The following is a 25,023-nucleotide window of genomic DNA, read 5'->3' as shown; positions in this document are numbered from 1 at the left end:
GTGTCAGCCCCTCCTGACCATATGGCTCTGCGATGAGGAGCAGGGTGACTACGGCACTGCCGAGCGTCCTCTGTCCAGGGCCTACGCCGTAGAACTACATCCCTTGACCTGCCAAGCACTCTGGGAACTGTAGTCCGCCATGAGCCCTCGCATCGCGGCCGCGCCGGCGGCTATGCAGTGCATGCCAGGGGTGGTAGTGCGGCGGCGCGCCCGGACTCTGTGTCCCATGGTGCCGTTAGGCGGCACCGCCCCGAAAGTTCCGGTTTCCTCTCGGCGCTGCAGCAGGCCTGGGGCGGCGGTTCCGTTGGTGTCTGAGGTGAGGGGGCGCCCGGTTTGCTGTGGGTGTTGGCTAGGGCGGGAGCCGCAAGACCCTCCCAACCCACCCCCAGGGCAGGCGGAGGCGAGCGGCACCGATCCGATCCGGCTCCCTGCGCAGGCGAGGCCGCGCTTGCCTGGCGGCGGGGCACGCGGAGCGCGGGCGGGGCGCTGGGGGACTCGCTGTGGGGGGCTGCTGGGTTCACGGCGGATGGGCGCCGAGCATGTGGGCTCCCGGCGGGGGGCGGGGCGTTGGGGTGGGCGAGTCGAACATGTGGGGGGGGGGCGTTGGTCTGTGTGTGGGGGGGTCGGACGTGCGGGGGGGCGCTGGAGGGGTGTGTGGGGGGGTCGGACGTGCGGGGGGGCGCTGGAGGGGTGTGTGGGGGGGTCGGACGTGCGGGGGGGCGCTGGAGGGGTGTGTGGGGGGGTCGGACGTGCGGGGGGGCGCTGGAGGGGTGTGTGTGGGGGGTCGGACGTGCGGGGGGCGCTGGAGGGGTGTGTGTGGGGGGTCGGACGTGCGGGGGGCCCTGGAGGGGTGTGTGTGGGGGGTCGGACGTGCGGGGGGGCCCTCGAGGGGTGTGTGTGGGGGGTCGGACGTGCGGGGGGGCGCTGGAGGGTGTGTGGGGGGTCGGACGTGCGGGGGGGCGCTGGAGGGTGTGTGGGGGGTCGGACGTGCGGGGGGGCGCTGGAGGGGTGTGTGTGGGGGGTCGGACGTGCGGGGGGGCCCTCGAGGGATGTGTGTGGGGGGTCGGACGTGCGGGGGGCCCTGGAGGGATGTGTGGGGGGGGGGTCGGACGTGCGGGGGGGCCCTCGAGGGGTGTGTGGGGGGGGTCGGACGTGCGGGGGGGCGCTGGAGGGTGTGTGGGGGGTCGGACGTGCGGGGGGGCGCTGGAGGGGTGTGTGGGGGGTCGGACGTGCGGGGGGGCGCTGGAGGGGTGTGTGGGGGGTCGGACGTGCGGGGGGGCGCTGGAGGGGTGTGTGGGGGGTCGGACGTGCGGGGGGGCGCTGGAGGGGTGTGTGTGGGGGGTCGGACGTGCGGGGGGCCCTGGAGGGATGTGTGTGGGGGGTCGGACGTGCGGGGGGCCCTGGAGGGATGTGTGTGGGGGGTCGGACGTGCGGGGGGGCCCTCGAGGGGTGTGTGTGGGGGGTCGGACGTGCGGGGGGGCTCTGGAGGGATGTGTGTGCGGGGGTCGGACGTGCGGGGGGGCGCTGGAGGGGTGTGTGTGGGGGGTCGGACGTGCGGGGGGGCGCTGGAGGGATGTGTGTGTGTGTGGGGGGGGGGTTATGACTTGCAGGGAGGGTGGTGCTGGAGGGAGTGGGAAGGTCTGAGTGTCCTGGGGCAGTGCTGGGGGTTTGGAGGTAGAACCCGTGGGCTCCTGGCAGGGACTACTAGGAGTGGGGGGTATTGGGCATTTGGGCTCTTGGTGGGGGGGAGGTGCTCACGGGGGCGGGGGGAGTTGGGCATGTGGGCTCCTGCTTGCGGGGTTTGTGTGTGCGTGCGTATGGGCGTGGTTGAGGTGCTCAGAGTGGGGGCGTCGCGCACACAGGCTCCTGGTAGGGGGCAGGGGCACTAGAAGGCATTGATTATGTGGGTTCTCAATGGGGGATATGTGTGGTTGGTTATGCAAGTTCTCAGGGGGTCTCTATCTATGGTGGGGTTGCCCTTCAGGTCTCATTGGAGGAGGGGGTCATAGTGGAGTGATGGGAGGTTAATCATCGTGGCCCTTGATGAGGGCTCATGTGTGAGGGGCTTTACTGGGGATTAGCCATGGAGAGGCACTCTTGTTTGAGGTGTGGTTGTGGTGTGTGTGAAAGTATGGCTGTGGGGAGAGAGGGGGGTCAGTTAGCAGGATTTTCCTGCTTGTGACATTTTGCGGGGGAGACATCCATCTTTGGGTTGGGATGGGCATTCAGCTCATGGGGGTAGCCTGCAGGATTCTGGTTTGGGGGACAGGGTGGGACTTGAGGGGTCTGTCAAGAGAGTGCTCAGCTTCAGGGAGTTTGGTAATGCAGGGTCCTGGCTAGGAACGTGCCATTTTTGGGGAGGCAGCTGGCTATGGGGGATTCCAGCTGCTTTTGGTGGAGGTGAGATGATTACAGAGTTTGCAGTGGGCTTAAAGGGGTTCTCTTTGTGTGGGGTTCCTGGTCAGGGTGCTGTATGGTAAATTGCTGTGGAGCTGGAATGTTTCAGTTCATAGCCCTGGAGGTATTGGACCTGGAGACGGCACAGATAATTTTTAAGGGTTGAGTGAAGAAAACATTGGGGTGTATTAGTGCGTGAGGGCTTGCAGTGAAGCTGGATTGTGGCCCTGCTGGCTCAGTGTCTGTTGCCAGGCCAATTGGAATGTGCACGGATAAGATTTAATGCCTATTGTATGATGCCATATAATACAGGTGTTTCTGCAGTCTAACATTCATATTTATGATAATTGCTAATATAGGTGTAAAGCTTGTGTCTTAGGTTATATGAAACTTGTGTATTGTTTTTGGAATGGCATGCAACCATAGTCCTGGAGTGTCAGACTTTAAGTCTGCTTGATAAGCTTCTGTAATAGATTAACACTGCAGAAATTAAGTTTCATTCTGGTTTTTGTGGGTATGAAAATAGACTTTTGAATGTAACCTGAGTTTCAGATTAACGCAGCATTTTGATGGTCTGTAGATGCATTGAGCTGCCTTGTCTACTGTTAGTACCCATGAGTTCACATAATTTAAATGTGCAATTGCTTTAATAATTTGGACACATGGTGCAATTGTGTACATATCAGATAATTTCACTCTCAGATGGCCAAATGATGAGTGGAAAGGACTGGGACTGAAAGAGTACAGTATTTTCTCTCCTGAACAGTGCTGAATACAGCAGTAATTTTATAAATAGTTTAATGCATAATTCGACACTGGATCTTTGTAGAAACTTATTGTCAATAGTGACATATCCTCTATGAATATGGGGAAGAATTTGAGTCTAACTCTGTAGCCCCAGCGCCTAGGAATAAGTTGTAACACATGATGCATATGTACTGGGGGGAGAGTTAAACTTGTGTTCACAAAAAATTCTACTTTTTTTGACTCTTGAGTAACTAACTGCAACTGTTTTTTTTTTTAATGTAGTTATATATGTAGAACCTTATTGAAATGGGGTGGTATAACAGACATTTGAAATTGAGGAAATTAAGTTGTAGTTTGAAAAACCTCATTCTGAAACTTTTCTCAGAATTCCAAACCAATATTTATACTGCTTCCCTTACTATTGGGAGGACATTGCTAATTGTTTCATGAAACAAACATGCATCTTGTTTGTAGCTTAATTAAGTCTATTCTGTACAGCCATGTAACCTGCAGTTACACTTTTATTCTGTCAACAGTACAAGGGGATCTCTATCTGGTCTTGTGAGTTTGTATTTGGATCTGTGGCCTGTATAGTCAAGTCAGACTATTACTCTTTTTGGTGGAGCGAAAGTTATGTCTGTAGTTAAGGTTTTTATCATTTGTTATGGTAGTACCCCAAGGGCCTGATCAAGATCAGGGCTCTGTTTTGTTAGGTACTGTACAGACATACATGAAGAGACAGTCTCTACCCCAGAGAGCTTGCCATCTTTAAAAGATAAATTGGACAAAGGGTCAGTGTGAAGATAATCTGGACTGTGGAAAAAGTTGATCTGATATTTTATTAGGACAGCATCATCTCTGAACAGTATTGGGACAGTGAATGGGATCAAGTGGGGTATTAAGCCCAATATAATTTTCTAAATGGGGGACCAAAAAATGGAGGGTAATATAGATGATATGGTTTCTGCCCCCATACTGGACGATGGTGAAGGCTGTTTTCTAGCTTTTTGTTAGTGGATCATGTCAACAGTGTTGGGAGCCCTAGCTTAGATTGCTCTTTTTTTATCTTTCCTGAGCATAAAGTCTATTACAAGATCTGAAAAGCAAGTGGGAAATCATTGGTTCACTGTCAGACTGGGAGGATGGAGATATACCTATCTCATAGAACTGGAAGGGTCGTCGATTCCAGCCACCTGCCTTCACTAGCTGGACCAAGCACTGATTTTTGCCCCAAATCCCTAAGTGGCCCCCTCACGGATTGAACTCACAGCCCTGGGTTTAGCAGGCCGATGCTCAAACCACTGAGCTATCCCTCCCCCTTAATGTATCTAGTGGGGTCCTGCAAGGGTCTGTCCTGGATTCAATACTATTCAATATTTTCATGAATGATTCAGATAATGGACTGAAGAGTATGTTTATAAAATTTGCAGATGACACCAAGGTGGTAGGGGTTGCAAGTATTTTACCCTGACAAATTGGAGAATTGGTCTGAAATCAACAAGATGAAATTCGGTAAAGACAAGTACAAAGTACAGGTGGGCTATGTCTACACTACAGACCTTACAGCTGCACCACTGTGTAGCTGCTCTCTGCCAGCAGGAGAGTGCTCTCCCTCCGGCATAATTGCATCACCCCTAATGAGTGGCAGTAGCTATGTTGGTGGGAGAGTGTCTCCTGCTAACATAGCACGGGCCACACAAACGCTTCTGTCAGTGAAACTTTTGTCAGTCAAGGGTGGGTTTTTTTTTCACACCCGTGACTGACAAAAGTTTTGCTGTAAAAGTGCTAGTGTAGATAAAGCGTTAGGAAGAAAATATCAAATGCACAACTACAGAATGGGTAGTAACTGGATAGGCAGTACTACTGCAGAAACGGATTGGGATTATAATAAATCACAAAGTGAACATTAACCTTTTTTGTAATTACATCACTTGGTTGGCACATGTCATTCTGAGGAGTTGACACCCTTCCTGAGAGTACCCATAGAGGCACTTTGCTACCACCTACACTTAGGACTGGTCTAGACTGGAGGGGTGTGGGATCGATCTAAGATAATACGCAACTTCAGCTATGCTATTAGCGTAGCTGAAGTCGAAGTATCTTAGTTCGACTTACCTGGCCGTCCTAACGGCATCTAGTTGACTGCCGCGGCTCCCCCATCGACACTGCTTACTCCTCTTGCCGAGGTGGAGTATGGGCGTTGATTCATGGGTCGATTTATTGCGTCCAGACGAGACACGATAAATCGATCCCTGATAGATCGATTGCTACCCGCCGGATAGGCGTACGCTTTGTGTGAGGAAGCCTTGTCTTAGCCTGCCGGGGATCAGCTCCCCAACTCCACCAGCAATGGGTGCATCTCCCTGCAGTATTTACTGATTCACTGCTTCCAAAGAAGCAGTACTTCCCAGCTTACCAGTTTTACCTTAGATCACTGCTCCACTTAACTCACAGCACTTAGATCTATTTATAGTGAAATCAAGGGTGTGTTTATTTAATGAAGCATAGAGATTCAAGTAATAGTGAATAGAAGTATTCAAAAGATTATGTGTAAAATAAGGCTGTGAAGCGATTGAAAGGATTAACCATGTGATTAAACAATATTACAATACTATGATATAAATATTTTTGGATGTTTTCCACATTTTCAAATATATTGATTTCAATTACAACACTAAATATGAAATGTACAGTGCTCACTTTATTTTCAATTATAAATATTTGCACTGTAAAAATGAAATAGTATTTTTCAATTCACTTAATACAAGTACTGTAGTGCAATCTCTTTATCATGAAAGTTGCACTTAAAAATGTAGAATTATATACAAAAATAACTGCATTCAAAAATAAAACAATGTTAAACTTTAGTGCCTACAAGTCCACTCAGTCCTACTTCTTGTTCAGCCAATCAAGTTTGTTTACAGTTGCAGGAGATAATGCTACTTGCTTCTTGTTTACAGTGTCACCTGAAAGTGAGAACAGGTGTTCACATGGCACTGTTGTAGCTAACTGTCATAAACAGATAGTTAAGGGTTAATGCCTCTTTTACCTGTAAAGGGTTAAGAAGCTCAGTAAACCTGGATGACACCTGACCAGAGGACCAGTAAGGGGACAAGACACTTTCAAATTTTGGTGGAGGGAAGTCTTTGTGCTCTTTGTTTTGGGTGTTGTTCGCTCTTGGGACTAAGAGGGACCAGATGTCAATCCAGGCTCTCCAAATCTTTCTGAATCAGTCTCTCGTGTTTCAAAATTGTAAGTAATAGCCAGGCAAGGCAGATTAGTTTTATTTGTGTTTTTTCAACTTGTAAATGTCCCTTTTTTGCTGAGAGGATTTTACCTCTGCTTGCTGTAACTTAGAACCTAAGGCTAGAGGGGGTTCCTCTAGGCTATATGAATCTGATTACCCTGTAAAGTATTTTCCATCCTGATTTTACAGAGATGATTTTTTTTACTTTTCTTTCTTTAATTAAAAGCTTTCTTCTTAAGCACCTGACTGATTTTTCCTTGTTTTAAGATCCAAGGGGATTGGTTCTGGACTCACCAGGGATTGATGGGGGGAATGGAGGGGGGATGGTTAATTTCTCCTTATTTTAATATCCAAGGGGTTTGGATCTGTGTTCACCAGGGAATTGGTGAAGCCTCTGAAGGCTGCCTGGGGAGGGGAAGGTTTTGGGGGGGGACAAGAAGTGATCCAGACACTGAAATTTCTGGATGGTGGCAGAGTTATCAGATCTAAGCTAGTAATTAAGCTTAGAAGTGTCCATGCAGGTTCCCACATTTGTACCCTAAAGTTCAGAGTGGGGAAGGAACCTTGACACTGACTGTGCAAGATATTTACGTGCCAGGTGTGCTAAAGATTCATATGTTCCTTCATGCCTCAACCACCATTTCAGAGGACTTGTGTCCATTCTAATGACGGGTTCCAGTCAATAACGATCCAGAGCAGTGGAGATCAATGCATGTTCATTTCATCATCTGAGTCAGATGCCACTAGCAGAAGGTTGTTTTTCTTTTTTGGTGGTTTGGGTTCTGTTGTTCCCCCATCTGAGTGTTGCTCTTTTAAGACTTCTGAAAGCATGCTCCACACCCCGTCCTCATCAGATTTTGGAAGGCACTTCAGATTCTTAAATCTTGGGTCGAGTGCTGTAGCTATCTTTAGAAATCTCACATTGGTATCTTCTTTACGTTTTATCAAATCTACAGTGAAAGTGTTCTTAAAATGAACGAGATGCTGGGTCGTCATCCTAGACTGCTATTACCATACGTGGCAGAATGTGGGTAAAGCACAGAGCAGGAGACATACAATTCCCCCCCAAGGAGTTCAGTCACAAATTTAATTAATGCATTATTTTTTTTTAAAGAGTATCATCAGCATGGAAGCATCTCCTCTGGAATCGTGGCCAAAGCATGAAAGTGCATACAAATGTTCAGCATATCTGACACGTAAACACCTTGCAATGCCAGCTACAAAAGTGCCATACAAATGCCTGTTCTTCACTTTCTGGTGATATTGTGAAAAAGAAGTGGGCAGTATTATCTCCTGTAAATGTAAACAAATTTGTTTCTCTGTGATTGGCTGAACAAGAAGTAGGACTGAGTGGATTTGTAGGCTCTGAAGTTTTACATTGTTTTGTTTTTGAGTGCAGTTATGTAACAAAAAATCTACCTTTCTAAGTTGCACTTTCAGGATAGAGATTGCACTATAGTACTTGTATGAGGTGAATTGAAAAATACAATTTTTTTTATTTATCATTTTTACAGTGAAAATATTTGTAATAAAAATATAAAGTGAGTACTGTACACATTGTGTTGTAAGTTAAATCAATATATTTGAAAATGTAGAAAAACAGCCAAAATATTTAATAAATTTCAACTGGTATTCTATTGTTTATCAGTGCAATTAAAACTGCGATTAATCACAATTAATTTTTTAAATTGTGATCAGTGTTCCCTGTAATTTTTTATGCGCTTGTGCAGAATGAATTTGATATGCACCAATATGGAGGTGATGTTTGTTGGGGGTGGTGCTAAGGGCTTCGTAGTGTGAGAGGGGACTCAGGTCTGGGGCAGAGGGTTGCGGTGCAGGGGGGCTCTGGCTGGAGGTGTGGGCTTTGGGGTAGGGCTAGGGATGAGGGGTTCGGAGTTTAGGATGCAGGAGGGGGCTCAGGGCTGGGGCATAGCCTCTCTCACCACAGCAGCTTGGGGCCAGGCCAGGGGAGAGGTGCTTCTCCATGGCTGCTGCAGCTTCTGCTCGGCTGGGGGAGGGGCACCTCTCCCAAGCTGTGGCAGCTCTGATGGAGCTGGGCCGGGGGAGGGGCACCTCTCCCAAGCTGTGGCGCCCCGCGGCAGCTATAGTGGGGTTGCGGGAGAGGCGCCTTTCTCTGGCTGCGACAGCTCTGGCTCTGCTGGGCTGGGGGAAGGGAGCCTCTCCAAAACTGTGGCAGCTCTGGTGGGGCTGGGCTGGGCCGGGGGAGGGGTGTCTCTCCCTGCCTGTGTGGCCCTTGATTGCCTGCTGCACAGTCATGCAACTTACAGGAAACATAGATTGTGATTAATTCTTTTGAGTTAATTGCGTGAATTATCTGCATTTAATCAACAGCCTTAGTGTAAAATAAAATTATAACATGCATTCTAGAGTGTAGACTTCATTAACAAAATAACCTCGTATCTAATAGAGTATTGGTCACCAAAAATCCTAGTAGTGCTTTACAGCCAATCTGTAAGTCTGAGACATGTACGCTGTCAGTTTACCTCACAGACTTTAAGGTCAGACGAGACCAACAAGATTATCTAGTCTGACCTCCTGCACATTGCAGGCCACAGAACCTCACCCACTCACCCCTATAGTAGATCCCTAACCTCTGGCTGAGTTACTGAAGTCCTCAAATCATGATTTAAAGACTTCATGCTGCAGAGAATCCATCATTTACATTCGTTTAAACCTGCATGTGACCGGTGCCCCATTCTGCAGAGGAAGGCAAAAAACCCATAGGGTCGCTGCCAATCTGAGAAACCACCTAGGCGAAGGTTTCAGTATGTCTCTCTGTACTCCAAGCCTTTGTTTTTATTCAGAAATAGTACATCTGCTGCTGTTTGTTTCTTCTTGTAAATTTCCTCTTAGATTTCGCAGTCTTTCTGCCCCAGCTGGGAATGCACATGGAGATGTCAGTTACCTCTGCCTGAAAGGAACATTTTTGCGGTATGTCTCCTCCTGGTGACCTGCCTTAACTCCAGGACCTTAAGAACATATTTTTCAGTATAATACTCCTTAAATATTATCCGTATGTCCATTTCACAATGATTAAGATGCCCAGCAGCAGCGGTGTCTTGGTGGAGACTTCACATGCAGCTTTGGTAAACTATTATGCAGATATCCAACCCAGGGGATCCCTGTAAAACTATCTGCCATTTGGGACCAAGGGATCCCTAGGTCACAGATGTGTTAAGAGGCGTGTCTTATGTAGGACATGGAAGGTAATTTTTCCACTCTATTCAGCCCTGATGAGGCCTCAACTGAAGTACTATGTCCAGGTTTGGGTGCCACACTTTAGGGAAAAAATGGACAAACTGGAGAGAGTCCAGAGCAGTGTTCCCTCTAATTTTTTCCCCCATGTGTGAAATGAATTTTGTTATGTGCACCAATAAGGACGTGATGTGTGACACATCACCTTCCTATTGGTGCATGTAACAAAATTCATGGGGTGGGGCCAAGGGGTTTGAAGTGTGTGTGGGGGGCTTAGGGCTGGGCTAGAGTGTTGGGGTGCAGGGATGTGAGGGCTCCAGTTGGGAGTGCGGGCTCTGGGGTGGAGCCGGGGATGAGGGGCTCAGGGCTGGGACATAGGGTTGGGTGCAGAGGCGAGGGCTCTGGCTGAGGGTGCTGGCTCTGGGATGGGGCTGGAGATGAGGTGTTTGGGATGCAGGAGGGTGCTCTGGTGCCTCTCCTCGCTGCGGGAGCTCTGGGGATGCAGGATAGGTGCCCCTCCCTGGCTTCAGCAGGTCCGGGCTGAGGTAGGGCTGATCCAGCTGTGCCTGGATCCGCTCCGGCTGGCTTGGGCCACACCATTCTGGGGTTGGGCTGCACCGTTTTGGCAGGTCCGGGTGCCCTGGCTGTGGCAGTTCCAGGTCGCAGGCTCAGCTGGGGCCAGGGGAGGGTTCCCCTGGGTGGGTTCCCTGAGTGCCTGCATGGTGCTAAATAGGCTGTTGCGCAGTCGCGCAGCATACAGGAAACTTAGGTCCAGAGGAGAGCAACAAAAACTATAAAAGATTTAGAAAACCTGATCTATGAGGAAAACTTAAAAAAAAAAAAAATTACGTTTAGTCATGAGAAAACAGGTGAAATGGGTGGGACCTGAAAACAGTTTTCAAATATATGAGAGATACTATGAAAATAAGTAGGCTCTTCTGAAAGAGAAATACTGTATCTTTGAAGTTTCATATCTGTCTGATCCATTGCAAATTTTGTACCTCCTCTGTCTATTACTCCCCCGCCCTCCGAAAAAAAAAAAAATCTGACGAGACTGCATGCAGAATGTCAGATGAAATGAATCTTTTTCTGTGGAAGCTGATGGGTGGACAGTTAACAGCTACTTTTTAGAATTTCTTCACATCACATCTTGTTACTCGTCTCATACTTGCCTTGAAGAAAGAAGACTTCTATCCCTAGAGAATATAACTATGCTTTAAATTGTCTGCATTATGTTATAAAGTAATAACTCATGTCTCTGGAGTAAACTGGCAGGGGTGGGCATAGGAAGTGGGAGCCTGAGATATCAGTGGCTAGAGGAAAAAGAAGGAAACTGGTGATAATCTCTGATCCCCTTCTGTGATGTATTGTGGGGAAAGTGTTTTCTAAACTGGACATGTCATTGTAAGGGGGCTGATATGAGGAAATTCTGGAGAGATAAGGTGAGTGAGGTAATATCTGTCACTGGACTAGTTTCTATAGGTGAGGCAAGCTTTCAAGCTACAAAGAGCTTTGTCAGATGCTGAGAATTAAGTAGAGCAGTGATCTAAGGGGTTAAACTGGTAAGCTGGGGAGTATTGCTTCTTTGGAAACAGTGAATCAGTAAATATTGCAGGTGCCCTGCAGACCAGGGATTGGACACTCCAGGGAGATGCACGAGGGCTGAAGGGATGGGGTGTGTCTGGTGCCAACGTGTTGAATGACAGCTGGGCCCGTGAGAGCTAAAGGGCAGGACTGGTTGCCGTGGCTGCTGGAGTTGGGGAGCTGACTCCTATCAGGCAGACACAAGGCTTCCTCACACCAAAGATAGGTGGTAGTGAGGTACCTCACAACCCTGGGTACCCCTAGGAAGCATCACAACACCTCAGAATATTAGCTTTTTTTGTAATTGCATCACATGGTTCATGTTCACATGAGGAAATTCTTACAGTAATGGCAAGGGAAGGAGGGTGAGCGTGAGGAGCAGTGCCTTGGACAGGTTGCTTTCAGTCCTGCCCTTTCCTTTTTTTCCTCGTCCGCCGGGAGAATCGGGCTGTTGGTCCATTCGCTGACTCCCTCTTTTCTGCTGCCCTATTTGTCATTCCCTCCTGGGGCCTCAAAGGGATCATTCATCCTCCTTCACTTGAGAGGTCCCTTTTCTATGTCTCCACTAGGAAGTTGTGGGGGAGGGAAGAGAATAAAGGTAACAGTGTTTAAAATTTTTATATTTGAGTCCCATGTTGTTGTTGTTCAGCTGGAACCTCCTGAATGTTGGTTGTAGCTGGAGTGATAGCTGCTCTTTTTAAAGGAGTTATGAATCAAGGCTCTGTGGAATAATTGGACTAAATTCTAATGCAACAACTCCAAATTCCTCAACGTTAATATTTTTATTAGTGTGTAATAGCCTGCATTCCCGTCCCCTTCACATGCACTATGGCTCACAGTTGACAATGCTAATTGGTGTAAAGCTCATTGATATTTTTAAGGATAGGATTTTTTGTTGTGCTCTCCAGGTGGCCTGGCTCCGCTCCACAAGCCTTGGATCCTATAATTTTCTGCAGTCTGCCTGGTTCAGGGCCACCTCTCCCCTTTGGCCCTGTGTACATCAAGGATGTAGGGGGCTCGCTTCAGAAGCTTATCTTTCCAGGCAGCCTAGCTTCTGGTTGTCCTACTGGACTTCAGCTCTGACTCTCCAGCTTCTTGCTGCCTGTTGCCATGGACGCTGTCCTCACTGTAATCCCTAGAGACCCAAAGGCCACTGCAGTCAGGGAGACAGAAAATATGTTGATGAGCACCCGGCTACAGCAGAATGGGAAATTGTGAAGCAAAAATGCTGAATTCTGTGGTATTTCCCCCCCACCCACCCAAATGCTGTGGCCAAGAATCAGAGTCTACAGGGCTCTGATTGAGATGAATGGGAATGTTCTCATCTCTTAAAGCTGTTGTTTAATGCTATGTACTTTCTCAAGAGGGTATCAGTACTTTGGTTGGCCAAGCAAAGTGAGGTCTAAAATTCAATTTGATGGTATTTTTCTGTCTGAATAATTTTGAAGGCTGTATCAGTTCAATTCCAAAGTTTCAGGGACTGTTTATGGTTTATTACAACAACGTGTAATCCACTAACCCTCAGTTTCGCCCTATGACTATATGGTTGTTAATGGGCCTCTTTGCCTTGAAAGGAATCTTAGAATATGTGCCAACTACTTATCCTAAGCTATCTGTTCTACCTCATGTTTACTCAGAGTACTTTTACCAGATCTGAAGAAGATCCCTGTGTAGCTCGAAAGTTTGTCTCTCCTCAACAGAAGTTGGTCCAATATAAGGTATTACCTCACCCACTTTGTCTTTCTAACATCCTGGGACCTACACGGCTACACCACCACTGCATAGGGACTGTTCTAAATATCAGTAGGCAGAACTTTGTTGATTTTGGTAAAAACTTTGAATGTGGAAAATGGGGGACACAGATTAGCAGATCCAGCTGCTTCAATCACCTCTGTAATTGTAGAACCAGTTGCTGGCTGTCATCAACACATTCCAACATAACAATATACTCACCTATCTCAGCTGTGCTGATTCTTCCAATATAGTTTCTAAAAATGTGGACATCCTAAAAGATTTCCCTCACAAACAGAACCCAAAGAAATGAAAGTGGTGGTACAGAGGAGGGATTGAAGGTGCACACAGTGCTCATGGCATGGAGAGAAGGGAGAAACAGGATCTTGGCATGAGGAGAATGAGGAGGTGGTAACACACCAAACCTATGGCATGGAGGAACAAGGGGGAGATGGTATAGTGTGAGGGGGACATGAAGGACAAATGCCTGGTATGTGGCAAGGGGAAAATGCAGGAGGCATACAAAACCCCTGCCATGGTGGAGGAGGAGGAGGAATGAGGGGTACACAACTCCTGAGGGGGAGGGATGGCGGCCATAGGGGAACCTGGTATGTGCTCAATCTACAGAAGCAACAAAGTGTATAATCCTCTAGTTACCCTTGAGTCATATTTTCAAATTATCTTCACAATCGTAAGGACAAGAAATGCTTTTTTAAAATGAAAGCTGAGATCCTGGTGTTTAGTTCTGTGGCAGCAGGTGAATTCAGTTCTTGTGGAATACATAGGATTCTGTTTTTATAAAGGCTCTCAAAAAGAATGGATTGGTGGTGCTTGGTTCTACCTCTGATATTTTGGTGAAACTTGTGCAAATGGGAGACTTGAGTACAAGTGCCTGTTCATCAGTTTCATGTCAGCTGGACTCTACCAAAGCGGACAGAGCTGTGCAACATCCACTGCTATGTGTGGAGCAATTTAATAATCAAGCATTGGGCTTTTGAGGGGGCGAGGGAGATGTGAGTATTGGGAAGTAATTTCACCATCTCCTGCTGCTTCCAGAGTGATGCTATTAAATAGTGTTTGCAAACAAGAAACTGGATTTTGATTTAACATGTTCACACCACTCTTCTTGTGAACGTAAAATAGTTATCAGTGAAAGAAGGGTAGCCACCATTGTAGAATTTCATCTGGAAATTGTGGAAGAGAGTGAAGACTGAGTTGTAGAAGAGGGAGGAGGGGGAAAAGAACAAAGGGGAAGTTTATATGACATCAGGAGTTACAGGAGGGGATATACAGGTGTAGGGCAAAAAGACTTGTGAGCCTTAGTGTAGACTCACTTCTTTAAAGTTACTGATAATGAGACATTTGGTATCAGCACCCTTTCAGTGTGAGGAAGTTGAGCCAAGGCACTCAGGAGAATGATGGTACCCTTCAGCATTGTGTATAATGCAGGGCAAGAAGGAGAGCAGTCAGCAAGGCCGTAATTTCAAGATCCCTTTAATACTGGAAGGGACCAGCTGCTGTCTACAGTAAATAGACTCTTAGGGCCGGTCTCTCCCCACAGTCCTGCTCTGGAAGATGTACCCTTTTGCAGAGCTTATTTGCAAAATATAAAGATTAATCTTTGCGTTTGTAATCCAGTGCAACCGAAATTACAAATACAAAAACAAAAGAGCTCACTCAGCAATATCCTGTGTCACTTCAGAGGAGAATCACCTTTTCCTCTCCTTGGCTGTAAGTCCAGCTCCACTCTTGCTGTCCTTTTCTTCTTTTTGGCTTGGAGCGCTCCTTAGATTGTGTTCCTGTGGTTGTACCTCTTTGCACCAAGGTTATCCACAAGCAGGGTTTCTTCACCTGGTGGACCCTCACTTGTCCATTAGGCACCTTTGGACTGTGTTCCTTCAATAGATGTTCAAACAGTCATTCTCTCTGTTCATGTGCTTTAGGTCCTTTTTGGGTGGCCTTTTCGTTTTAATGTTTTCAGGATCTGTTTTTGTCTCTAACAACTTTTTGATCAATTCCCTTTTTCATCAGTTCAATTTCCTTTCAGTTTTTCCCCTTGATGCTCTCTCTCCTGTACATGAGTAGATTTTATTTCCCTCTACTTCCCTTCTTTAACAGTGCTCCCATGCCCAGGTTTATTTTTTTCTTCTTCTCCTGACCTGATGCCTTTCCTATTTTCCTTCTTTTCTCCTTCTCACTCCCTACTTTTATTCTCTGCTAGCTCATCATGTAGATTCTTCTCCTTCCTCCGTCTTATCTCTCGACCACCCTTCAGGTTCATTCTGAGCCCCTTCCCCAGCCTGAGCTGCGCTCTCATTGGCGCGCTCGCTCTCTCCCATGACAGTATTCTGTGCTGCTGTATCTATTTTAGCAGGTGCTAGTGGTATGCCGAATCTTCATTTATTCACTGTAGTTTAAAGTTTCGCGTGCCAGTAATATGTTTTAATGTTTTTAGAAGGTCTGTATGTCTATATTATATCTATATATAAACTATTGTATGTAAAGTAAACAAGATTTTAAAAATGTTTAAGAAGCTTAATTTACAATTTAATTTAAATGTAGATCTTATCAGTTTAGTGCAGTGGTTCTTAATCTGGGGTGCATGCAGGGCTTTGGAGCTGTGCTCCTGCTCCACTCCAGCTCCAGGCAAAAACCTGCAGCTCCACTGCTCTGGGGCTGCTCTGCGCTCCAGCTCTGGGCTCCGCTCCAAAGCCTTGGGTGCACGCATCCCATGGGGGTGCAAGATGCCCTTTCTGGGCGTGCGAGACGTTAGATTTTTTAGAAGGTAAATCATCGAAAACACAAATTAAGCATAGGCACATAAGTACAACTACTTTGTTTAATCAAACCTATGTATTTATTAACATACATGTTTTAATGATTACTGTAATATACAAAGTTTTCAAGTTTTTAAGGTAATTGTAGTGTAACTTTTTATAAGGGCTGTAGAGCCCTGGGACCAGTCAAGGAGCAGAGCCCTGGGCTGGCTGCCGGTACCCCAGGCCGGCAGGAGGGCTGAGCAGGGCCAGAACCCCAGACCAGCAGCGAGGTGAGCGAGGTTGGTGACTGGTATCCCAGGCCAGCAGCAGGCTGAGTGGGGCTGCCGGCCTGCTCAGCCACTGCTGGCCAGGAGTTCTGTTCACTCAGGCCAGCAGCAGGCTGAGTGGGGCCAGCGGCCGAGACCCCGGCTGACAAGGGGCTGGCGGCCGGAACTCCAGACCATCAGCGGGTTGAGCAGGGCTGGTGGCCAGAACTCCAGACTGTCAGCAGGCTGAGCAGGGCCGGTGGACGGCTCCTACCAGTTGGGGTCCTGGCTGCTGGCCCCGCCCAGCCTGCTGCTGGCCCCGCCCAGCCTGCTACCGGACAGGGGTTCTGTTCACCCAGGCTGGCAGTGGGCTGAGCAGGGCCAGGGGCTGGGACCCCGGCTGGCAAGGGTCCAGTGGCCAGAACCCCAGACTGGCAGTGGGCTGAGCGGAGCCGTCGGGCAGAACCCCAGACTGGCGGCGGGCTAAGCGACTCAGCTTGCTGGCGGTCTGGGGTTCCGTTCACTGGCTCCTGCCAGCTGGAATCCTGGCCACCTGCTCCGTTTAGCCTGCTGCCGGCCGGGAGTTCCGTTCACCCAGGCTGGCAGCGGGCTGAGCAGGGCTGGGTGCCGGGATCCCAGGTGGCAGCAGCATGCCAGTAAAAATTGGCTTGTGTGCTGCCTTTGGCATGTGTGCCTCCGGTTGCCAACCCCTGTGCTAATGCAAGGGTCAAGATTACTACACCAGAGGCCACTCCCTCAAGCATTGAAGGTAATATCATAGTGCAGAGGTCGGCAGCCTTTCAAAAGTGATGTGCCAAGTCTTCATTTATTTGCTCTAATTTAAGGTTTTGCGTGCCGGTAATACATTTTAATGTTTTTAGAAAGTCTCTCCCTATAAGTCTATAAACTATCGTTGTATGTAAAGTAAACAAGTTTTTAAAAATGTTTAAGAAGCTTCATTTAAAATTAAATTAAAATGCAGATCTTATCAGTTTAGTGCAGTGGTTCTTAACGAGGGGTGCACGCACCCCCTGGAGCAGGGCTAGCGCAAGGATATTTTGCGCAGTAGACGAAACTTCCACCTTGCGCCGCCTCCCCCCCCATGAACATCAGTTCATTGAGGGGCAAATCCCGACGAGCCTTTATAGACCCAAGGGGCCAGCCATGCCCAGGGGCTGCTCCCCATACCAGATTCCCCCATCCCTGCCCCCTGAACTCCCCTGGAGGGTGCACAACCCCCCCCCCCCCGCTGCCCTCTCCACCTCACCCAGGTGGCCCCACCCCGAGTCCACTCACTGGCTTTGCTGGGCTTGGGCCGCTGCAGCAGCTCAGCAGGGAGAAGCTGCCTTCTGGAGGCACTGGAGAGCCAGAGAGTCCTGCTTGTGGCGACAGCAGCGAACCTCAGCCATGGAGGAGCCGGTGCAGTGCAGGGGGGCAGCAGCCCTGCAAAGGCGGCGGCGCTGCTAGCGGGGGCAGCTGTGCCCACCCCACTCCTCTTGTCCAGGCTGTGGCCCGGTGCCCCCCTGGGGGCTCCTGCAGGCTGCAGTGGATGTATGTGGGCGCCAGCCCCCATGTGTCCCCCACCCCGGCTTCCCCCTTGCCTAGAGTTACCATATTTCAACAATCAAAAAAGAGGGGAGAGCCCTGCCCTATCCCTGCCCCCATCCACTTCCTCCCACTTCCCACCCTGATTGCCCCAGTCAGAACCCCCAACTCCCCCTGCTCCTTGTCCCCTGACTGCCCCCTCCTGAGACCCCCCCCAACTGCCCCCTTAGGATCCTACCTGTCCCCTGACTTCCCCAACCCTTACCCATACCTGCGCCCCCAGACAGACCCCCAGGGACTCCCATGCCCCATCCAACCACTCCCTGCCCCCGACAGGACCCCCAGAACTCCCGACCCATCCAACCCTCCCCCCTGACTGCCCCCTGGGACTCCCCTTACCGAGCCCATGCCAGTCAGATGTTGGCTCCACATGGGGGCAAAACTCCATGTGGAATGCTGAGGCAGTGGGACAGAGGGAGCTGCGGCAGGGGCAGGGGCAGCGGTGGCTCACACTTCCGGGAGCCACAGAACCTGAGCGCAGTGAGGGGGGAGCCAGGGGGTGTGCCTGCCTGGGCTGCAGCCCAGTGCCCCACCGGGGGGGGGTGGGACTCCTGCAGCAGATGCATGCGGTCGGTGGTCCCCGTGCACTCCACGGTTTCCCCTCTCACTGTGCTTGGGCTCTGCGGCTCCCAGGAGTGTGAGGAGCCGCTGCCCCTCCCGCAGCAGGCTCAGGGCCCTGCGCCCTGCCGGCTCACACTCCTGGGAGCTGCAGAACCTGAGTGTGGTGAGGGGGGGAAGCCGGGGGCGTGCCGGCTGCCGGCCCTGCTCAGCCTCTGCTATCCTGGGGTTCCGTTAACTCAGCCGGCTGCGCACTGAGGTTGGTTACCAGCTGCGCACGGCGGTAGGTTGCGGACCCCTGTCATAGTGTTTTCCCCAGGAATTTAAATAAGTGGGGATGTTTGAATTTACAGGAAGAGTTGGAAAATGACTAAATTGGCAACACTGCACCAGCTGACGACTGGGGGGATGTAGGGAATGCTCGTGCTATCTAGCATCTCCCATCTGTTCAACTGATTGGTAATAGTCCCCGGGTAGAAAGTGTGCTTTCTTCGTAAGGCATTTGGCAGGTTTTAGTTTCTTGCATGAGGCATGCCTTGGAGAATGTATTACTATTCGCTCTGTGTTGTCCTCATCTTCCCAACTACTACTAGTGGTTATGCGGCCAGTCTTTTGATAATTAGACAGAAGCAGGGATTTAATAATTTTGATGAAATCCTCAACGTAGCTTTTGTAGAAGGAGGTCTGATGGCCAGTGTCTATAGCTCCTGCTGTATCCTAAAGCTGTTTGGAATAATCACTGGAATGGGTTCAGCCTAGGCGATGGGGCAGCTACGTGGAAGAGTTCCTGCCCTGCATCTCTCTTAAGGGATCTTAAGAGACCTCTTAACGGGTCTGTGTTAGCAGTCACTAGAACTGTATTCTGTAGCCACCCATCTGCTGTTTGTGAAGTGGTGGCTTCATTTGAATCCTGCAGGGGAAACGTTAATAAACTCAGAATCCTTCAGGCTGCTCCACAGTACCTGGTCTTCCCATGTGAGCAGCTGCTACTGCCCTTTCGTCTGACTGGGATGCTGCTGCAAGAGTTTAGGATAGGGTCCCCTTGCATATACTTGGTCTGTATTTTAATTTTTGCTTTTGGTAGGGTGTCTGCCTCAACAGGAGGAAGGTAACCAGGTTATTTTCAAATCTGCAGTTCACATATCTCGCTATGTGCTCTTGTTCCTGAGGTGGTTGTTACCTCTGAGTTTCCACAATGTGTTTTTGCCTTGTGCTGCAGTTATGTTATCATTTTACTGGCTGTATAACTTGACCATAGAACTTTTCATTAGTAGGCAGATCAGCCCAGTGATCCAGCTAATGCTAGTTAAGCTTTGGTCTCTAGATGCCACATAGTCCTTTCAAGAGGCCAATCTGACACAATGAAATACAGGCTACTGTCTTTCTGGGTCTGTGAACTCTTGCAGCACAATGCATTGTATAGCCCAGAAGGCAGGACAGTGCTTATTGAGCTGATGCGACATGTGGAGCATGCAGTTTGGTTGTGTCACCATCTGCTTCTGATGCAAGACAGTCAGCGTCATCTGAATCTCTTGGAGAACATTACATGCAGTGGAAGACCAGCTGAAGTGCATGCAAGCAAAAAAGAGGAGAAGAAAGGGGGTGGCTTTGTGGTTAGGGTACTGGGCCTTAAGAGATCAGTGTTCAGTTCCTGGCTGAGACACAGATTTCCTGTGTGGTCTTGTCACAGTCACATAATCTCTCTACACTTCGGTTTTCTGTATGTAAATTACAGGGATATTAGGATAAATTCATTAATGTTGATTGTTGTTTCATTAATCATTGATGATCTCAAATAGTGTCGTGATGGAGGACATAATTATGAAGTCAGCATTTGGTGACTTCCCTTAGAGAAGCTCTGGTGCTGCTTGGTTGAGGGCGTGCGAAGCAGGATATGAATGCGAAACAGCTGACATGGGCTGCTGCTTGATGCTTTGTCCTCTGTCAGAGGCCATGAAAGCTGCAGGAGAGCAACCACGCATGTATGACAGCATGCATTTCCTCCAATACATTGCTGACAGCATGCCGCTTCTCAAAACCACACATGCAATGTATCTCATGCTGGCAAATCAGTTTGCCAAGGCTGACCTGCTGTAATGAACCTGTAATCTGATGCACTCCCCCCCCCCCCCCCCGCGCAACAACTGTTACCAGTTGTATTGCATTCTTTGCTGCTCAGCAAAGTTCTTCCCCCTCCCAAACAAAAAAAAAGGTTATGGAACTGCTTGGCCCCGGATCTTTTGGATTTGACTGTAGCCAGTAACTTCTGGACATCCTCATCTTCCAGGTGGGCGAAGCATCTTTTCAGAGGCAGGAGTGCCTCTTCAGATGTATTTTTGACCTTTCTCAAACTTCTGTGAGTGTCTGCTGTTCCATCCTAGGTAGCTGTGGGAATGATTGTTTTCTGCGTTCATTGCCTCACAATGGAACGTGCTTGTCTTGACAGCATTGTGCAGTGCTGATGAGCAATTCTCCAGCTAACTCGGGCTGTTGAGACTGCTCACTTAGGTGTATCCATATCACTCTCACCTCATTTATGTCCTTGAAATGGTTTTTCATACGTGTGATACCCAGCTGTTTAAGGTTAAAATCATAGCCAGCCATCTGCTGACATATTGGACAAATTACCCATGTGTTTCAGGGTTGAAATAATTCCACATCCAGTATCACATTTGTCCTTTATCAAGTGCTGTGCTCTATTCTGCTAGTTGTCTATGTAGTACTGGAACACTAAAGACAGTCCTGTGGGAATTTTAAGCAGTACCACTACTGCTCTTTGGAACATCTCCTGTTCCACTTCTGTAGTGCCCTCTTCTGTCTGCCCCTGTTTGGTATATGCAGCTCTGCAAGTATGTCAGCCATGAGAGAGAACCTACTTTCTGCCTGCTAGTACCAACTTTTGTGATAACTCCATAGACAGACCATTGGACTTTTATGTTTTTTCAGAAGTAATTATCATATGCACTCTCTCTTTCTTTTCACTCTTCCCCTTCTTGATCTTTCCCACTTTGAAAACTATGCCATGATGAGTGGAACCCTCTTCACTTACACTGGAGGGTTCTATGTTCTCCTGTGGTTGATCAGGAGCCTGCAGTACATTCTCTGTAGTGATGTTCCCTTTTTTCCAGGCCTTGGCTTCCTACTTTTAGCAGCCCATTTGTCCAAAAAAAGACTGCTTTCCATTTATGGATTAGTCTTGTTGTCAGGGATGAGGAAGATGCTATCTGTGCTGGTGGTAATTAAGTCAGGGCCTCTTCTGGTCTTCTGCACAAGTCATAAAAGTTTTTTTGCCAGACACCTTTCTTGTATTCCTATGAATGTATCCCATGGTTATGCTGATAATCAGACCAAAAGAGGAATCTTACTTGTGGGACTGAAACATAGTAGGAGGCTAGACTTGCTGTGGATGTTCTCCTAGCCTCTGGAAAGAGATCCAAAGCAGACTACCCTGTGATCTGATATATCCTTCCCGATTAGAACTGTGCACAATTGTGGTGCTTATATAACAAATTGTGAGCAAGATGTTTGTTTGTAATCCAAGTGCCTCTAGGTAGCACAATAAACATGATAGACCACTTGAATGGAAATGTTTCCATACATGGCCAGCCAAGAGCTTATGCCAGAAATTGTGCCTGGGTTAAAAATTAATGTTGTACATTGATTGTTTTTTAACTACAGCTCTATTGATTTGTAGATCTTCAGTGTTTTCTCCTTTCTAATTGGAATGTGAATGGTAAATTAGAATACACAGTAGGTGGGAAGTGTGGTATTAATGACAAATAAATCTTAAATTACTATCCCCTGCCATTCTGACAATCTGATTTAAAAAAAAAGGTGAATAGTTTGGAACCTATTGAAGTCAATGGTAATTGGGACAAAATACAACATGGTTTTACAAAAGGTAGATCGTGCCAAACCAACCTGATCTCCTTCTTTGAGAAGGTAACAGATTTTTTAGACAAAGGAAACGCAGTGGATCTAATTTACCTCAGTTTCAGTAAGGCATTTGATACGGTTCCACACAGGGAATTATTAGTTAAATTGGAAAAAATGGGGATCAATATGAAAATTGAAAAGTGGATAAGGAACTGGTTAAAGGGGAGACTACAACAGGTCGTACTGAAAGGTGAACTGTCAGGCTGGAAGGAGATTACTAGTGGAGTTCCTCAGGGATCAGTTTTGAGAACAATCTTATTTAATCTTTTTATTACTGACCTTGGCACAAAAAGTGGGAATGTGCTAATAAAGTTTGTGGGTGACACAAAGCTGGGAGGTATTGCTAATACAGAGAAGGACTGGGATATCATACAGGAAGATTTGGATGACCTTATAAACTGGAGTAATAGTAACAGCATGAAATTTAATAGTGAAAAGTGCAAGGTCATGCACTTAGTGATTAATAACAAGAATTTTAGTTATAAATTGGGGACACATCAGTTGGAAGTTACAGAGGAGAAGGAGGACCTTGGAGTATTGGTTGATCGCAGGATGACTATGAGCCGCCAATGTGATATGGCCATTAAAAAAGCTAATGTGATCTTAGGATGCATCAGGCGAGGTATTTCCAGTAAAGATAAGGAGGTGTTAGTAACATTATACAAGGCACTGGTGAGACCTCATCTGGAATATTGTGTGTAGTTCTGGTGTCCATGTTTAAGAAGGATGAATTCAAACTGGAACAGGTACAGAGAAGGGCTACTAGGATGATCTGAAGAATGGAAAACCTGACTTATGAAAGGAGACTGAAAGAGCTTGTCTTGTTTAGCCTAACCAAAAGAATGCTGAGGGGAGATATGATTGCTCTTTATTAATATATCAGAGGGATAAATATCAGGGAGGGAGAGGAATTATTTAAGCTTAGTACCAATGTGGACACAAGAACAAATGGATATAAACTGGACACTAGGAAGTTTAGACTTGAAATTAGATGAAGGTTTCTAACCGTTAGAGGAGTGAAGTTCTGGAACAGCCTTCCAAGGGGAGTAGCGGGGGCAAAAGACATATCTGGCTTCAAGACTAAGCTTGATAAGTTTATGGAGGGGATGGTATGATGGGATAGCCTAATTTTGTCAATTAATTCATCTTTGATTATTAGCAGGTAAGTATGCCCTGTGATGAGATATTAGATGGGGTTGGATCTGAGTTACTACAGAGAATTCTTTCCTGAGTGCTGGCCAGTGAGTCTTGCCCACATGCTCAAGGTTTAACTGATCGCCATATTTGGGGCTGGGAAGGAATTTTCCTCCAGGGCAGATGGGCAGAGGCCCTGGAGGTTTTTCGCCTTCCTCTGCAGCATGGGGCACGGGTCACTTGCTGGAGGATTCTCTGCACCTTGAGGTCTTTAAACCACGATTTGAGGACTTCAATAACTCGGATTTAGGTTAGGGATTTGTTACAGGAGTGAGTGGGTACAATTCTGTAGCCTGCGTTATGCAGGAGGTCAGACTAGATGATCATAATGGTCCCTTCTGACCTTAAAGTCTATGACTATGAGATCTACAAACTTAGTAAGATGAAGAGTTTAATTGTCTCATTTCTGTGTACTTGCACTGGAGCATGTTGCTTATATTTCTGAATCTCAGATATACAAAACTTTGTTTAAACTGATCAGATGATATTTTTCTTAAATGCTTTATGTCTATGTCTACAGTCATGCTATTTCCACCACAGGTTCTGCTGTCTTTCATTGTTTGCAGAAGGAATTTATCCATCTTTGGAAGTCTACCAGACAGGGAAAGATGTGGGGAAACCCTCGGCCAGCCAACAGAATGGGCCCTTTCCGGTAAGTGTTTGGATTTGGAGTTTATATTTCAAGGCTCTTCTTACGTGAAATGTTAACAGTAACAGGGGCTATGGCGCCCCCTTCTCTGTTTACTGTTTGTCATTACTCACTGCACATCTTGCTATTGTGAAACTGGTTTTGGATGAGCTATGTGAGCACTATGGAACTACTCTCAGTGGCTCAAACTGCCTGTTTTCTAGCCGCACATAATGTTCCAACTTCCTGTAAATTCCTGCTAGTTACTTCTTCTGCAAAGATAGCTGCTTCCAGCATTTCTGCTTCGCCTCCTTGCCCCTTTGCTGAACATACACCTAAATTTAATGTAGCCATTTTTAGCTAAGGTGTTAATACACACCTAACGTTTGAGTCTAGAAGCTGCAAAGGAATTTTTAAAGATTATCATGTGGATCCTGTTGGATCCTGGTTTCAGCGTTTCTTGGTTTCAAACATATCTGTAAGTTCACAGCCTTTAAGGATGCGTGTTTGTAGTGAATGTTTAGGCTACTTCCACTATTGAGAGAGAAATCTGAGGAAGTAGAGCTCAGAATGTGGAATGTATATAAGTGCGAGACACTTGTGAATGTCACTTAACACTCCTTACGCTCAACCGTGAAGTACCAACACAATGGAATGTTTCTCTTGCTTGCATACCTCTGCCTGTCATTTAGACCCTAGGTTGATATTGGGACACTGGGATTAGAAAAAGAGAGTTATCAGGAGCTAGGCTGTTTCACTGTTTAGCCACTAGTACTTAGTTCTTTTGTTATCCTTGCTAATTCGCTTATTTGTGCCTCTGAATGAATCTGCTGAGTGTACTTCCTCACAACAGAAATTTACCCCACAGGGTTCTGAGATAATGAGAATACTTCTGCTGTTTGAGTCAGTAACGAGTAGAGATTGCCAAGAAATCATTTCTCTCCTTACAGCTTTATATATGAGTAGCTGTATGTGATTTTATTTTATCCTTGAACTAATACTGTTCTGGCTGATTCTAGATGATAGTGCTTTCCTGGTGTTTTTTTTCCAGTTGAAAATTAACCAGCATCATTCTTTCAAATGTTGGAAAATTCTATATTTCCCCTTGATCCAAGTTGTAACTATTGTTTTGCATTACTGCTTTCAATATATCCA

General features: G+C 47.4%; 1 protein-coding gene across 5 annotated transcripts in view; it reads left to right on the top strand.

The window, feature by feature from the left end:
* The first annotated feature begins 237 nt into the window (after positions 1 to 237).
* Positions 238 to 25,023, top strand: part of RBM6 (RNA binding motif protein 6) — a 139,126-nt gene continuing 114,340 nt past the window's right edge. The window contains exons 1-2 of one of the 5 annotated variants that reach the window (XM_050958637.1): positions 238 to 316; positions 23,781 to 23,892. In XM_050958637.1, the coding sequence (XP_050814594.1) occupies positions 23,849 to 23,892 (44 nt within the window). In that variant the 5' untranslated portion in view covers positions 238 to 316; positions 23,781 to 23,848. Of the gene's footprint in view, positions 317 to 9,245; positions 9,344 to 12,730; positions 12,910 to 15,891; positions 15,972 to 23,780; positions 23,893 to 25,023 lie in introns of those variants that run through there. The other 4 variants (XM_050958640.1, XM_050958636.1, XM_050958639.1 and 1 more) reach the window with 4 other exon arrangements.

This window comes from Gopherus flavomarginatus, chromosome 6 (genome assembly GCF_025201925.1).
Source record: "Gopherus flavomarginatus isolate rGopFla2 chromosome 6, rGopFla2.mat.asm, whole genome shotgun sequence".
Taxonomy (NCBI): domain Eukaryota; kingdom Metazoa; phylum Chordata; order Testudines; family Testudinidae; genus Gopherus; species Gopherus flavomarginatus.
This window is presented reverse-complemented; position numbering and strand designations above follow the sequence as displayed.